Source organism: Canis lupus, unplaced genomic scaffold (assembly GCF_011100685.1).
Source record: "Canis lupus familiaris isolate Mischka breed German Shepherd unplaced genomic scaffold, alternate assembly UU_Cfam_GSD_1.0 chrUn_S1797H1994, whole genome shotgun sequence".
In the NCBI taxonomy this organism is placed as follows: domain Eukaryota; kingdom Metazoa; phylum Chordata; class Mammalia; order Carnivora; family Canidae; genus Canis; species Canis lupus.
In genome coordinates, this window is record NW_023330653.1 from 36,774 (window position 1) to 51,547 (window position 14,774).

At 44.9% G+C, this 14,774-nt stretch overlaps 1 protein-coding gene across 2 annotated transcripts in view; it reads right to left on the bottom strand.

Moving 5' to 3' along the window:
• The window catches only part of RFT1 (RFT1 homolog), a 37,609-nt gene extending 23,913 nt beyond the window's left edge, over nt 1-13,696 (bottom strand). For both annotated transcript variants that reach the window (XM_038589256.1, XM_038589255.1), the window contains exons 1-6: nt 13,555-13,696; nt 8,305-8,390; nt 5,983-6,099; nt 4,557-4,746; nt 3,694-3,795; nt 127-264 (exon numbers count right to left, since the gene is read on the bottom strand). In XM_038589256.1, coding sequence (XP_038445184.1) covers nt 127-264; nt 3,694-3,795; nt 4,557-4,746; nt 5,983-6,099; nt 8,305-8,390; nt 13,555-13,617 — 696 coding nt within the window. In that variant the 5' untranslated portion in view covers nt 13,618-13,696. The remainder of the gene's footprint in view (nt 1-126; nt 265-3,693; nt 3,796-4,556; nt 4,747-5,982; nt 6,100-8,304; nt 8,391-13,554) is intronic.
• Between the last annotated feature and the right edge of the window lie 1,078 nt (nt 13,697-14,774).

Below are 14,774 nucleotides of genomic sequence, written 5' to 3' on the forward strand. Positions count from 1 at the left end.
CACTCAATAAACATGAGCTATGAAATTATCCTGTTATACCAATAAACAAGAAAGTAATTGTTTCCTTCTTTCAGGGATAATCAGCATCTGTGATTAAAATGGTAAGAGATAGAGTGTATTACTTACTCCACTTCTTGTAATACTGGGTAACAGATCTGTCATTCTGGAGACAGGAAGAGCCCGCTGCTTGGTTGACTCTGAGGAGCCCAATAACTTTGTGAAATAAGTAACATAGCAGAGCACCAGAAGTGCAGTATAGAAAAGCTGAAAAAAGAAAATAATTGATTTAAACAGCACTGTTTTCATATAGGCAGAATTAAGATATGCCTGGAGATGTGACAAAGGCCAGACAAGCAATAGAACTGTCTTTATTAACTGCATCTTCTAGTGAGCAATGCTTCCCCCTCTGGAGAAGAGCACTACTCCAAGTACCAGCTCCACTGCGGCATCTCAGGGGAAAGTGCTCTAAACACTTCACCAGACTGGGAGAACAGGTCTTCTGGGCAAGCAGGACATCATTTCCCTGACAGACGGCCGGCCCCTAGTGCCACCACCAACGGCAATGTCAGATATGTTCTCAAAAGGTTCTTTTTTGGCCAAAGGAATGACTCTCCCACCTCAACACACACTGCAAGGACCCGTGTGTCCTGTGCTAATATCCAAAGACTTGCTGTCCTAGATGACAGGGGCTTTTCTAAAAACTCGGGAAAGCATGTAAACATGGATTACAAAGCAGAACCGAGCTGTTGGCTCCCTCCTCTCAGGCCAGGTGCACAGGCAGGGCAAGAGCTATTCCAGGATGGGGGAGAGTGTGTGTGTGTGTGAGGGGTGATAAAAAGGCCCACCCTTCCCTCCACGCAGCCAGGACAAAAGGGTGGCTTTTGGCCAGGAGCCACAGCCTGGGGTTTTGATTGCAGGTTGGGAGGAGTATCCAAAGAGCCCCTTTCACAAGCTCTCTTCTGCCTCCTCTCCCCGCTGGGAACAGCAATGCACACTAGCTCAGGAAGGACGGGAGACCTCCAGGTGCCACCCTCAATCTGGAAATGCTAAGCCTGCTCCTGTGGCAAAGGCACAGAGCAAGGAGAAAGGAGAGCCTTGTTTTGCACATCTGGGCTCCTCGCTCTCCACCCCTGTCTATGCCTGCAGACAGAGCCCACGAACCACCATCCTCCCTTTTTTCTTTTTTAAGATTTTATTTATTTATTCATGAGAGATACAGAGAGAGAGAGGCGGAGACATAGGCAGAGGGAGAAGCAGGCTACATGCAGGGAGCCCGATGTGGGACTCGATCCCAGACCCTGGGATCACGCCCTGAGCTGAAGGCAGATGCTGAACCGCTGAGCCACCCAGGTGCTCCCAACCACCATCCTTCTTTCATGCCTCAGGTCCTTTAAGAAGACACAGCAGTTCTGCCGTGAGTCATGCCACCAGATACAACATCCTCTGTGACAAGACGACCCCCCTTCCCCCACTTCCCTTCATCTTCCCATGGACCCGTGCCTGGGGACATAGTAACAACCTATGGGTAGTCTTCATACAGTATATCCTAACTAAACAATCCCCCCACCTTTTTTATTGAGGAAAAATTCATATCACACAACACTGACCATTTTAACCATTTTAAAACATCTAATTCAGTGGCTTTTAGTACATTCACAATATTGTACAACCACTACTCCTATTTCATTCCAGAAGATTTCCATCACTCCAAAAGGAAATTCTATGCCCATTAAGCAGTCACTCTCTGTTCCTCCACACCCTGGCAATCAAAATCTGCTTTATCTCTATGGACTTGCCTATTCTGGACACTGCATATTAATGGAATCATACAATTGGTTGCCTTTTGTATCTGGCTTCATCCACTTAGTATGTTTTCCAAGTTTATCATGTTGTGGCACGTTGTCATTTTTATGGCTAATATTCCATAGCACACATATAAATTGTTTTGTTCATCCATTCATCAGGTAATGGACATCTGGGTTGTTTCCACCTTTGGGTTATGGTGAATAGTGTTGCTATGAACATCTTTATACAAGTTGTTTGAATATATTTTCAATCTTTTGGTTATATACCTAGGAGTGGAATTGCTGGGCACACTTCAGTTCTACATTTAACTTTTTGAGGAACCGTCAATCTGTTTTTCACAGTGGCCACAGTGTTACAGCCCCAATGGCAATGTGTGAAGGCTCTAAGTTCTGCATATCCATGTCAACACTTGTTATTTTCTGTTTTTTTAATAACAGCCATCCTAATGGGTGTAAAGTAGTATCTTATTGTGGTTTTGATTTGCACTTGCCTAATGACTGATGATATGGAGCATCTTTTCATGTGCTTATTGGCTATATATTTGTATATCTCCTTTGGAGAGATGCTTATTGAAGTCCTTTACTCAATTTTGGGTAGTCTGTCTTTTTGTTGTTGAGTTGTAAGAATTCTTTATATATTCTAGAGTGACTCTTTTATTTGACATATGATGTCATGTTGTAAGGGGTTGTTTAAGAGGTAGGTTGGACAAAGGGGAATCCCAGAATCCTGGTGGGGACTGCCTGCTGATTTGAGGTGCTATTGGCTCTTAGACCTCTCACATAGACACTGACAGAGAATGTACCAGGCAAGAGCTCTCTGAAGTCTTATAATAAGAAAGCAAATGAACTCAGAATGGGCCTTGTTGACCTATGATGTATCCTGGGTGGATGCATCAGAAAGTCCTAATGCAAGTGCCTTTCCCAAGAAGAGTCAACCAACAACTGGGTGTCTCCATGGCCTCCTGTCCTATTAGGAAGAGTGTATCAAAAACACAATGGATGCATAGAAGTGTAGTTCCAGATCCAATAAAACATGGCAAAAATAATCACAAATAACTTCTCTAAGATACGCAACTGTTTGCAAATTGCTTTTAGGAAGCAATTTTCACTCATAATTTTAATTTGAAAGCTACTTTTTCTGTGTTTCACAAAAATATTTGTACTTTTTGCTCAGGACACGGGAAAGACTTTCACATAAATCACTACTAAAAATTTTAACTTATCTTCCTATACATTAAGAAAAATTACAAACTGCTTTGTACTATAAGCTGTTCTGGTAACTATCTAATTTTAAGATTCATTTTTAAAATGAGCACTGTACTCTAGTTGTACTTTCATTAGAGCTTGGGATATGAACGAGAACTAGAACATGGGATGGCAACGAGGCCGGGGCTGCTGGAAGTGAGAGCGTGCCTGCCAGGACTTGGTTCCTGTGCTCTGCATTGTGTGAGACTACAGTCCAAGTTCCAAACAGGCTTGGCAGAGTTTCCTCCTATTCTGAAAACACCTGACTGAAATCCAAGGAAAACCACACACATGCAATTCAATTCCCACCCCACCCCTTCACTGCTTTTTTCCCTCCTCCATAAGAACATAAGACAATCACAGGTGAGTTTGGCATGGGCTTGCCCACAGAACACCTAAAGGAGTTGCTAAGTTTGACAGTGAGGCCTAGTGTGGGGCCCTCACCAGGTCCCTGGGGACACTGGTAGCAGGATAGACAGCCAAAGGAAAAGCACTGTCAAGACTATCTTTCTAGAGCTTCCAGCCTGCCTCACATGCATGAATACTGTGAATGTAAATCACATAGTAACGGGAACAAGAAGAAAAAAAAAAAATCAAATGGGGAAACATAGGTTATACAAAAGGGAAAAGCTGTAACTCTTACCTGGGCCAAAGAGAAAATGTATAGCCCCCAATGAGGCAACCAGAGCACAAGAAAAGCTGTCAGGACGCTCTTGAGGATGACTGACAGGCTCTCAGCAATCACCTGCAAAAACGCGATAAAGGGTGCACTTTACATTATTAGAAACTAAAGATGCACAGGAATGATGAATAGAAACCTAGGATAGTAGTTACCCTGGCAGCAGGAGTGGGACACAGGGTTAGAACATAGCAATGATAATGTTCTAGGTGAGCTGGGTGATAAGTTCACAGATCTTCAGTATACTATCATCCTTTAAGATTTAGACATATCCTATATACTCTTTTGTACATATCAAATTATATATTTTGAAAGATGAAAGGTTAATATCAGTACACAATTAAACACAGAATCATTAGGGGCACCTGGGTGGCTCAGTCAGTTAAGCATCTGCCTTTGACTCAGGTCATGATCCTGAGGTCCTGGGATCGAGCTCCCTGTGTCAGGCTCCTTGCTCAGTGGGGAATCTGCCTCTGCCCCTCCTACTGCTTGTGCTCTCTCTCTCAAATAAATAAAATCTTAAAAAAGTAAAATAAAATGACTAGAAAAATCTGAAAAACCTTTACAGTCCTCTTAAATTCTTATCTAAACTAAGAACTTCCCTATTGGTAAACCTGTTTTGCATTAATAATACAGCAGAGGTAAACTTAAGCCCAGCCCATCTGCCAAATTTCAAGGGGATGAACTAAACTCATCATATTGCCTTTTTCCAAATTTCCTTTTAGATGGAAATCTGAAAAAAATCATTCTCTCCTAGAAAACATTTTTAAGAAACCACCCTTTCCCTTATTCTTCACATTTCCCATCAAAGCAAAAAGCATACTGACCTTGAGTTTGACAAACATCTGTGTTTGTGCCAAGACCCAGAAGGGCTCTCCCAGAAGTTCTACCACGGCCGAAAGGCCAAACACCACTACTCCAGTTCCATAGTGGGGGACGACATTAGGATCAGGCACTTCGAGCAAGTGTAACCACACCCAGCCCAGGAGCAAGGACCAAAACACACCCAGGGGGACTCTGGAAAAGGGGAAAAATGTCTTTTAATATGCTAAATATAAAAATAAAAATAAATTAAAATAGTAGCACTGAACAGAAAGGAAATATAGTCATAAAAATAGCTAGCACTACTAAGTGTAATAGTCATAAAATAGCTATAAAAAATAGTCATAAGAATAGCTAGCACTAGTAATAGCTAGCACTAGCATTAGTGCCTTAGTAAAGGCACTTCCTACATGCCAGGAACTCAGATGCACCCCCTTTATCCCATGGACACCTCACAAAGATCCCTTCATTATCCTCATTTAAGTAATGAGGGAACCAAGACTGATGACAAGCACTGGGTAATTTGGCCAAGGTCATGGGCAGTTAGTCAAGGGCAGAAGCAGGACCCAATCTCCATCTAATGCCAAAACCTACACTCCTATCCACTGTGTTATGTTGACAAGATAAGCAAAATTCCCAGAAAGTACGTGCCTGTTGTTTGTACCTCAAATGACTAAAGTCAGTATCCAGTTGGCTCTTACATTCAAATAAGCAGCAGTCCATTGCACAGTGTCTCTTCGCATGTGCACCACAGAGCACTTAAATATGACTGAGTAGTTAACTGTCATTCCTCTAATAAAATGAACACCTACCAGCCTTACGACAGTCATTTCCACGAGGCAAGAAGGAGTTACGTAAGGCAGCACCGAGAAACAACCTCAAGGACCAGCCCTCCCTGCAGGGATCTAACTGCAAAAAGCCATTACAAGTTTTAGCTGATGTACTTGGCCTTCAAGAATATTCTAAAAGGCTCAGAACTGAAATCCACCTAACAAAATTGAAAAAAGATATAATGAAAGCCCTAAAAGGCTTTCAAAAAATCCTAAGTGGTTGTTAAAAGCCCAGAAAAGATTACAGGGGGAAAGAAAGATAAGGAATAAAGATGGCACAGGCCCAGTGGGGCCCAGAATGGGCATCAGGAACAGCAGAAACCATCTCCCAAGAGGGTAGAAACAGGACTAGAAACCAGGCCTCAAAACCCCCACCCAGAGCCTCCTCCCGGCTCCTGGCCATCCACAGAGAAAACAGCCAACAAACTCCTTCCACATGGACGCTCTCTCCTTCCTGTCCCATGCTCAGTCTCCAGAAACCACTCCCCAAACCCCCACCTCCCAATTAACTGAAGCTGGAAACCACTCAGCTTTGGGCAAGTGTTGCTGTTTAACCTAGAAGACTTGCTTTCACACTGTCTCCTGCCAAAGCACAACTCACGTTAGCCACAAGAGGTTGAAGGTCTGACTCCAGTCTCGCTGGGCGCCCCCACTCAGACACGCTCTGCGGAAGGCCTCTCTGGCCAGGAAGATGGTGGTCGAGTAAAGCAGTGTCAGCCTGTAAAGCAAAAGCAGAAATCAATAATGACTCTAGTTTTTTTCCCCACAGAGAGAATTACTGAGATTTTGCCAGGGACAGGAAGACGTAGTCTTCTGAAGGGAGGTGAGTTCTTACAGGGTCTCATACTTATCTGATCCACTGGAACTAAGAGTTACTAAACGGGACACCTGAGTGTGTGCCTACAGAGGCATTATGCTGGGATAAACACTGCCACAGTGGCCCCCAAAACCTAATGTTTCACAGCTATAGGCAGAGGTACGGCTCTGACCATATGGAGGAGAAAAGGACAAGATATGACCATACACAACAAGGGAACCTCTTGGTCACCCTGAGACTGGTGACCTGTCAATTCTTAGAAGCTGAGGCTCTACTGGGTGGAAGCTCTGGCCAAAAGCATCTCAGGACAGGCAAGACTTGTTACAGAGGTCATTGCAACCCAGATCAGCAAGGGTTGTCTGCATACTTCCTGGATAGGCAGTACCTAGGTAGACTCTCCTGCACCTATGTGAGAGGTAGCTGAGATTTTCCCTCATCAATAGACGTGGCTGATTAAGCCACGTGAGGACAGCCCAGGGCTAAGGTCTCTCTGAGGTTGTCCAAGGATCATGCTGCTACCCAGTGCTTCTGTCCACCATTGCCAATGAGGAGATCAAATCATATGTTAAGTAATAAGGGGCAGGCCAGACAATGGTTGTCAAAGCAGAGACCTGCTAATCTAGGGGAGACAGGATGATAAGAAGCCCAAACTGCTTTCAAAGCTGAGCACCTAAAAGATTTGGTCCTCTTCCTTCCTGCTTTTTAATTTTTTAAAATATTTTATTTATTTATTTGAGAGTGAGAAAGTGCATGTGCACAAAAGAGCATGAGCAGTAAGTAGGGGTACAGGGAGAAGAAGAAGCAAGCTCCCTACACAGCAGGGAGCTCGATGCAGAGCTCCATCCCAGGACCCTAGGATCATGACCTGAGCCACAGACCTGAGCTAACTAACTGAGCCACCCAGGTGCCCTAAAGATTTTATTTTTAAGTAATCTGTACACCCAATGTAGGACTCAAACTCACAACCCTGAGATCAAGAGTCACACACTCCACCCACTGAACCAGCCAGGCACCCTTCTTCCTGCTTTTAAAACAGTATTTCTCTTTTTTTTTTTTTAAACTTCGTTTTTTTTTTATGATAGTCACACACAGTGGGAGAGAGAGGCAGAGACATAGGCAGAGGGAGAAGCAGGCTCCATGCACTGGGAGCCCAATGTGGGATTCGATCCCGGGTCTCCAGGATCACGCCCTGGGCCAAAGGCTGGTGCTAAACCGCTGCGCCACCCAGGGATCCCAGTATTTCTCAAAGTATGGCCTCTACTTTAAAATCATCTAAGGAGCTTGTCAAAATACTGATTCCTGGGCTCCTCCTCAGTCCTACCTAGTGCAAAACTTCTCAGATGATTCCTTTGCCCGTCAAAATTTGAGAATCTCCTCCAAACTCTGAGAACAGAGCCCAGAGCATATGTCTGGTGGGTATCTGATGTGAAATATTGTCTAGAACACACTGTCTTGTTTATCAGGACATGAAGATACACCTGAGAAGCTGAGCTATTCTGAGCACTCACATCACTTCATATACTTTTGTGTCATTTGTGAATACAGAGTATGTGTGGGTGCCTTTGAACAGAAAGGAGAGAAGAAACAAAATGGAGTCTAAAAGACAAAGCAAGGCAGCTTTCTAAGAGCCTCCAAGGGACTCATGACAAGAACTCAAGCTCTCACCCTAACTACCATTTTCCAATTATAAAAATTCACTGAGGAGGGAAGGGAGGCTGCTCCAGCCCTGCAATTACACAGCACATCCTCACGAACTGCAGAATTCCTGCTTCCTTTGCTGTCAGCAGGACAAGAACACAGGATTATACCTGAGACAGAGTTTGCAGAGAATTACTCCCACTCCTCTCTTGGGTTCTAAGAGCAGGCAAACCGGAACAGCTGGCAGAGAAATGTGCATTTGGAGGCCACTAATGGAAAACACTTCATGGGGCCATTAAAAGCAACATCGCCTGCTCATTCCCCCACCCCGGCGTGCTCTTCCTCAGCCTACTGCTAAAACACTCTGCTTCTGGAAAAAGTCCATGCTTCTAAAATCTGAGGGTGGCACACAGATACCCTGACTAGGGACGTGAGTTGTAGACAATACCAGGATACAACCCTTCTTACCTTACATTCACTATGCCAACGATCTCCTTTGACAGGAAGCGAAGGATAAATGCATTCAAGACAAAAGTGATCAGACGAAACAACACCTACAGAAAAAGAGGAAAAATACATGAGAATAAATTATGTTGGGAATATATATTTGTGAAATGAAAATATGTGGCTGTTCTTCCTAATAATGTACTGACATACAGCAGCTTTGCCAGAGAGACCCTCTCAAAAATGCGCCACCTGAGTTTCTTCTGAAGTTGAGTTCCTTGCAGTCCCCTGGCACTCCTGTGCTATGGTCAAAGAACCCACAAAGGCACTTAGAAGTCTCTCTAATTTATGAATAAGAGGGAGACTCTAATATTCAGTAAATTTCTTCAGGTTCAAAGTTAGGCACTCCAGGAGACACAGAATTCTAGTTAGTTTTCCACATTGGCCCACTCTCCAGCCTGTTTAGAAATAGTACAAGTGGGAGCCTGCAGCATATGGCAAAATCTCTAGGCATCACATGGTCTAATTCCTCTTTCTTCTCTGCCTAGTAATATCTGGAGATTCTGATGACATTTAATCTCTTTGAACTTGTCTTCTTAATTAGAAAAGAAAAAAAAAAGGGCTGTATTTATTTACTGAATATTTGCCACTTTCCCGAGAGGAGTTGAAGTATCTTTTTCTTTTTTTTGAGTACAAGGTTGTCTTCCTGGCTCAGTCAGTAGAGCATGTGTCTCTTGATCTTGGGGTTATGAGTTTGAGCTCCAAGTAATATAGAGATTACTTAAAAATAAAATCTTAAAAAAAAGGACTACTGTTAACATATAATGAAGTACCTTTTAAATGATAACTGCAAATAATAAGATAATACAAAATGGGGAAAGGGAGATGGTCTAGCTAGCTATTGCCATTTGAAGGGGATATATCCCAGGATTTCAAACAATTCAAGAAAACCACCTGACCAAAGAATTTCTCCATGAGACAGAGAACAACAGGGTGCTAAGTGGGGATGCTAAATGGAGATGTTGATCAGATGCAAACCTCAGCACCCCCCCACACCCCGCATCCAGGAAGCATGGCAGGTGTAACTCAAGTGTGCTTCACAGCAAATGACAAATCACTCTCAGTTACCTGTGAACAGCTGCAGTTAGGTTTTTTTGTGCTTTGTGGGTTTTTGTTTTGTTTTTTTGAGAGAGAGAGAATATGTGTGCAGAGGGAGACGGACAGAGAGAATCTTAAAATCTTAAGCAGGTTCCATACCCAGCGTGGACCCAGATACAGGGCTTGATCTCATGACCCTGACATCATGACCTGAGCCAAAATAAAAAAGGTGGACGCTTGACTGAGCCACCCAGATGCCCCTGAACTGCTGAAATTTGAAAGATTCAATCAAAATATGCCAATGGGCCATGATGGTTTGAAAATCTCTGGGGAAAGGTATGATAAAAAAGGGAGAGTGCAGTTTCACACTGCCAGTGTCTATAACATATAAGTGTCACAGAGCAACAAGGTCTCCAAAGCCAAGATATCACAATCTTAAGCTTTATGGAATCAAAGGTAGCCATTGAGAATCTGATGAAAGCTCTTTAGCTCTCCTTGGAAACATGCAGATATATATAACCAAACTTTTTACTCAATCTTAGATGTCTGAAGCCAATTCATGGAGCCCTGGATGGAAAAAGCGTTCAGTTGATAACCTCAAATCACCCATCATCTCCTAACTCTTATGAGCTTCAATTCCCTCCTGTCAAATGAGGCTACCTATCTCATAGGGTTGATAACAAGGATCAAACAAGATTATGGAGGTGAATTACTCAGCTATTAGAAATGACAAATACCCACCATTTGCTTCAACGTGGATGGAACTGGAGGGTATTATGCTGAGTGAAGTAAGTCAGTCGGAGAAGGACAAACATTATATGTTCTCATTCATTTGGGGAATATAAATAATAGTGAAAGGGAAAATAAGGGAAGGGAGAAGAAATGTGTGGGAAATATCAGAAAGGGAGACAGAACGTAAAGACTGCTAACTCTGGGAAACGAACTAGGGGTGGTAGAAGGGGAGGAGGGCGGGGGGTGGGAGTGAATGGGTGACGGGCACTGGGTGTTATTCTGTATGTTAGTAAATTGAACACCAATAAAAAAAAAAAAAGATTATGGAGGTGAAAGTATTTTTGAAAAATGCATACAAATGAAAAGCATTAATACTTTCACTATGGCCAGCTCAGAATTAAGACAGAGAATAAGCTCTCAAATTCTTGCAGAATAGAATGTAATTGCAAACCGACCTCAAGTGTTTGCAGCATACAAGATTAAACATATACCGATTAAAATACTCAGGAAACCTAAATTAAAGTTTTTTTTAAAACAATGTACACATATTTATGCTAACTTAAAAGCCAAAGTTCTCATTGTCTAAGAAAATGTCTCAGGCTATTTCCCTATCTCCTAATTGGCTTGAAGAAAGGGCTGAGTTAATGAAGCTCTGAGGTTGTTCATGCCTCAATGAAGGTTGAGGTTTGCTCCACAGTGGCCCTTATTAGCAACATAGTCTTCATTTAACTTTGTAAAGGACTTTACCATTTTTTTTATATTAAAAATGAGGGATTTGGGATGCCTGGACGGCTCATTTGTTGAGCATCTACTTTTGGCTCAGGTTGTGATCCTGGGGTCCTGGGATCAAGTCCCGCCTCAGGCTCCCAAGAGGGAGCCTGCTTCTCCCTCAGCCTATGTCTCTGCCTCTCTCTCTGTCTCTCATGAATAAATAAATAAAGTTTTTTTTAATAAAAGATTTATTACACGCGTTGTATATATATTGTGGGTTTTAAAAAAAAAATTTTAGGGGCAGCCCAGGTGGCTCAGCAGTTTAGTGCCGCCTTCAGCCCAGGGCCTGATCCTGGAGACCTGGGATCAAGTCCCACGTCAGGCTCCCTGCATGGAGCCTGCTTCTCCCTCTGCCTGTGTCTCTGCTTCTCTCTCTGTCTCTCATTAATAAATAAATAAAATCTTAAAAAAAATTTTTTTTAGCTGAGTGAAGTAAGTCAATCGGAGAAGGACAGTGTATGTTCTCATTCATTTGGGGAATATAAATAATAGTGAAAGGGAATATAAGGGAAGGGAGAAGAAATGTGTGGGAAATATCAGAAAGGGAGACAGAACATAAAGACTCCTAACTCTGGGAAACGAACTAGGGGTGGTGGAAGGGGAGGAGGGCGGGGGGTGGGGGTGAGTGGGTGACGGGCACTGAGGGGGACACTTGACGGGATGAGCACTGGGTGTTGTTCTGTATGTTGGTAAATCGAACACCAATAAAAAATTAATTTATAAAAAAAAAAAAGAAAAAAGAAAGATGAATGGAAAAAAATTTTTTTTTAGTTAGTTAACATACAGTGCAATATTGATCCCTGGAGTAGAATCCAGTGATTCCTCTCTTATACACAACACCCAGTTGTTGTCATCACAAGTGCCCTCTTTCATTATCCATTGCCCATCTAGCCCATCCTCCATCCACTTCCCTCAAGGACTTTACAGTTTAATATAAAGCATTCTCACATATGTTAATTATTTGACCCTTAAAAGCAACTGGGTAAATTCACAGGAAGCAAGTTAAGACTCAGAACAAAGTGACTGGCTCAGTGTCACACAACAATCACATGACACAGCTTGACTTCACAGGTAGGCCACTTGACTCCTGGTCCGTTGTATTTTCTGTTAAGGTGTGACTTGCTTGTTTTTTTTTATGAAGCCAATCTGGCTGGTAAGGTATCATCAAAGCCTAAACAATTAGCGTTGTGGATAAAGCACTAAACTCAGTTATTTATACTGTGGAATAGAAGGAAAACAATTTGGTAAATTCAGGGTTCACCTACTTCACAGTTAGATGAATGTTTATCAAACACTTATTTTGTGCAAGGAGCTCTTCTACATGTTTTATGTGATTGTTTCATTTCATCCCTAGAATGGCCATTTTAAAAATCCTGATTACCATAATAAAAATACTTAGTGTTTACTAAGTACTTATAATGAGCCAGGCACTTACAGTCATGTCATCTAATCTTGCTAATGACCCTATGAGGTTGCTTTATTGTTCTCATTTAAGATGAGGAAAACTGATGCTCAAAGCAAAGCAATTTTTCACAAGGCCGGAGATCTGCCAAGTGACAAGGACTAAACTTGAGCTCAAAGGTAGCTGGTTCTCTCTCCTAATACGCAAGAGAAATGCTGCCTCTAAAATAAGGGAGAGGGGATCCCTGGGTGGCTCAGCAGTTTAGCGCCTGCCTTGGGCCCAGGACGTGATCCTGGAGTCCCAGAATTGAGTCCCACATCGGGCTCCCTGCGTGGAGCCTGCTTCTCCCTCTGCCTCTGTCTCTGCCTCTCTCTCTGTCTTTCATGAATAAATAAATAAAATCTTTATAAAAAAAATAAAGGGAGAGGGTGGATTCCAGACTCTTCTGAGGAAAGGCTGCATGGCTCAAGAGTGCACCACTGGAAAATTGAGCCACTTAGAATGACCAGCTCTGAGGGTTAAAAGAATCTTTAGATACCATTTGGACCAACTGGCATGTATCTTATCTGATAATGAAAATTAGGGCCAAGAAGGGGAAGTGACTTATCCAAGGTCTCATAGCCAGAAGGAAAATGCAGCCAACATTTACTAAGCGCATACTAAGAGTCAGGTACAGCATTAAGTGCAATTACCTGGATGACTCCAGTCAAGCCTCACAGCAACTTTATGAGCTAGGTACTATCATTACCCCAATTTTCCCGATGAGGGGCTGAGGCTTAGAAGTTCTCTGTCCTGGGTCATGCAGCAGGCGTAGGGCAGAACCGGGACTCCTAAGCCCAAGCATCTTTTTCTTAGCTCTGCCATACTGTCTCTCTGAACTCAGCGGGGATCAGAGCGTTTGAAGAAGGTGTTCTGAGGGTCAGCGATGTGATATGCAGAGAGTGAACCCTTTGCCTTAAAAACGTTCGATGCCACCGCACCAAAGGGACCCCTGCCACCCGGCCTGCCTCCTACAACCACATGGGAGATAAAACGAACGCTCAGAACGAAGGTGCCTTGTTTGCAGTCTCCCAGCCGGGGCTCTAACTCCAGGCCCGGGCGCCCCTTCTCCGCCGCACCGCCTCCTGCCCAACCCTTCTGTGGTGGGGTCCACGCCTGGGACTGGGTGTTCCCCGGGGTGGGGGGTGGGGGGCGCGCTCTCAAGGGCCCAGGGCCGCCTCCCCGCGCATCCCGGCTTCGGCTCGGGCTGGGGCCGGCCGGCCAGAGAGTACCTGCAGGAGCAGACCCGAGGAGGCCAGGCGGGCCGCCTGACCCAGCACCTCCTGGCTCCCCATAGCCCGGGCGCCGGGGCTCAGTCCCCCGGAAATGCCGCCACCAACCCGCCTCGTCGCTCGGAGATAGGCGTCACGGAGCGGCCCGCTCTCTGATTGGCGACTTGGGGGCGGCGGAGGCGGAGCACGGGAAGTTCCGGCCCTTGACGCGGCCGGCTTGAGTGACGTCAGTGGGCCTGCGCCTGGTCGTTCGGGTTGAGCCTGTGAGCGCTCAGTGCTTGCCCCTCCCGGTCCCAAGTAAATGAAGAGAAGCTGTTAAAAGGAGCCGGACTTCCTTCCCCGAGGCCTCGGACTAGCGACCAGGGAACACTGACTTCTCCCGCCTTGTTCATGAGGTCCTTGCCTTTTGGGCTTGCCGAGTTGCGCCACAGCGCCCGGAATCAGGCACAGGTATTGTCAGCATCCTTACTGCAAGGACCAAGGACGCCTGGAAGTTAGGTCGTCGTTTTCGCGCGCGTGGTGTTGTGTGCCCCTTCCCAAAGAGCTGAGCACTGGGCCCCGCCGTCAGACGAGTAAGATGAGACGTGGAGATGTGGCTTACTCAGATCTGCACCACCTGTGCCCGACTGAGCCGACCCCGGGCTTCAGATCCTTAAACTCGCCGCGCTTTGCCTACTCGCCGCCAGGGCTGAGGGCAGAGCAGAGGAACGGTCGGGAAGCGCCTTGTAAAACGTGAAGCACCCAACGCCCGGCGCCAGCCACCGTGTAGTTGTTCTTACCGCTTGCTGTGCAGCCGTAGGAAGCCCCCTTGCCCAGTCTCTTTTAGGCCTTCCCGTGATTTGACGCCAGCCTACCTTCTGAACCACCTGTCACACCACCACTGCCCTTTCCCAGCAGCCCCAGGCCTAGCTATTCGGAGCCCTTACCATTCCTCAAACAGGCCCTATCTCCTTGGCTCCTGTTCCTGTTGCCCTCTGCCCCAAAGTGCCTTCCCCGATGGCATCCCTCCACACCAACCACTCGTCCAGGCCCCATTGTGCTGACTTTCCCGAGTACCACAGTCAGCATCTGCTATGCACTGAATGTTAGCATCCTCCCCAAAGTCATATTGAAGTCCCCTAATCCCCGACGTGATGGTATTACGAGGGGCAGGGGTGGGGGTGGTGGGGGCTTTGGAAGGTAATTAGGTCATGAGCATGGTATCTTCATGAATGAGGTTA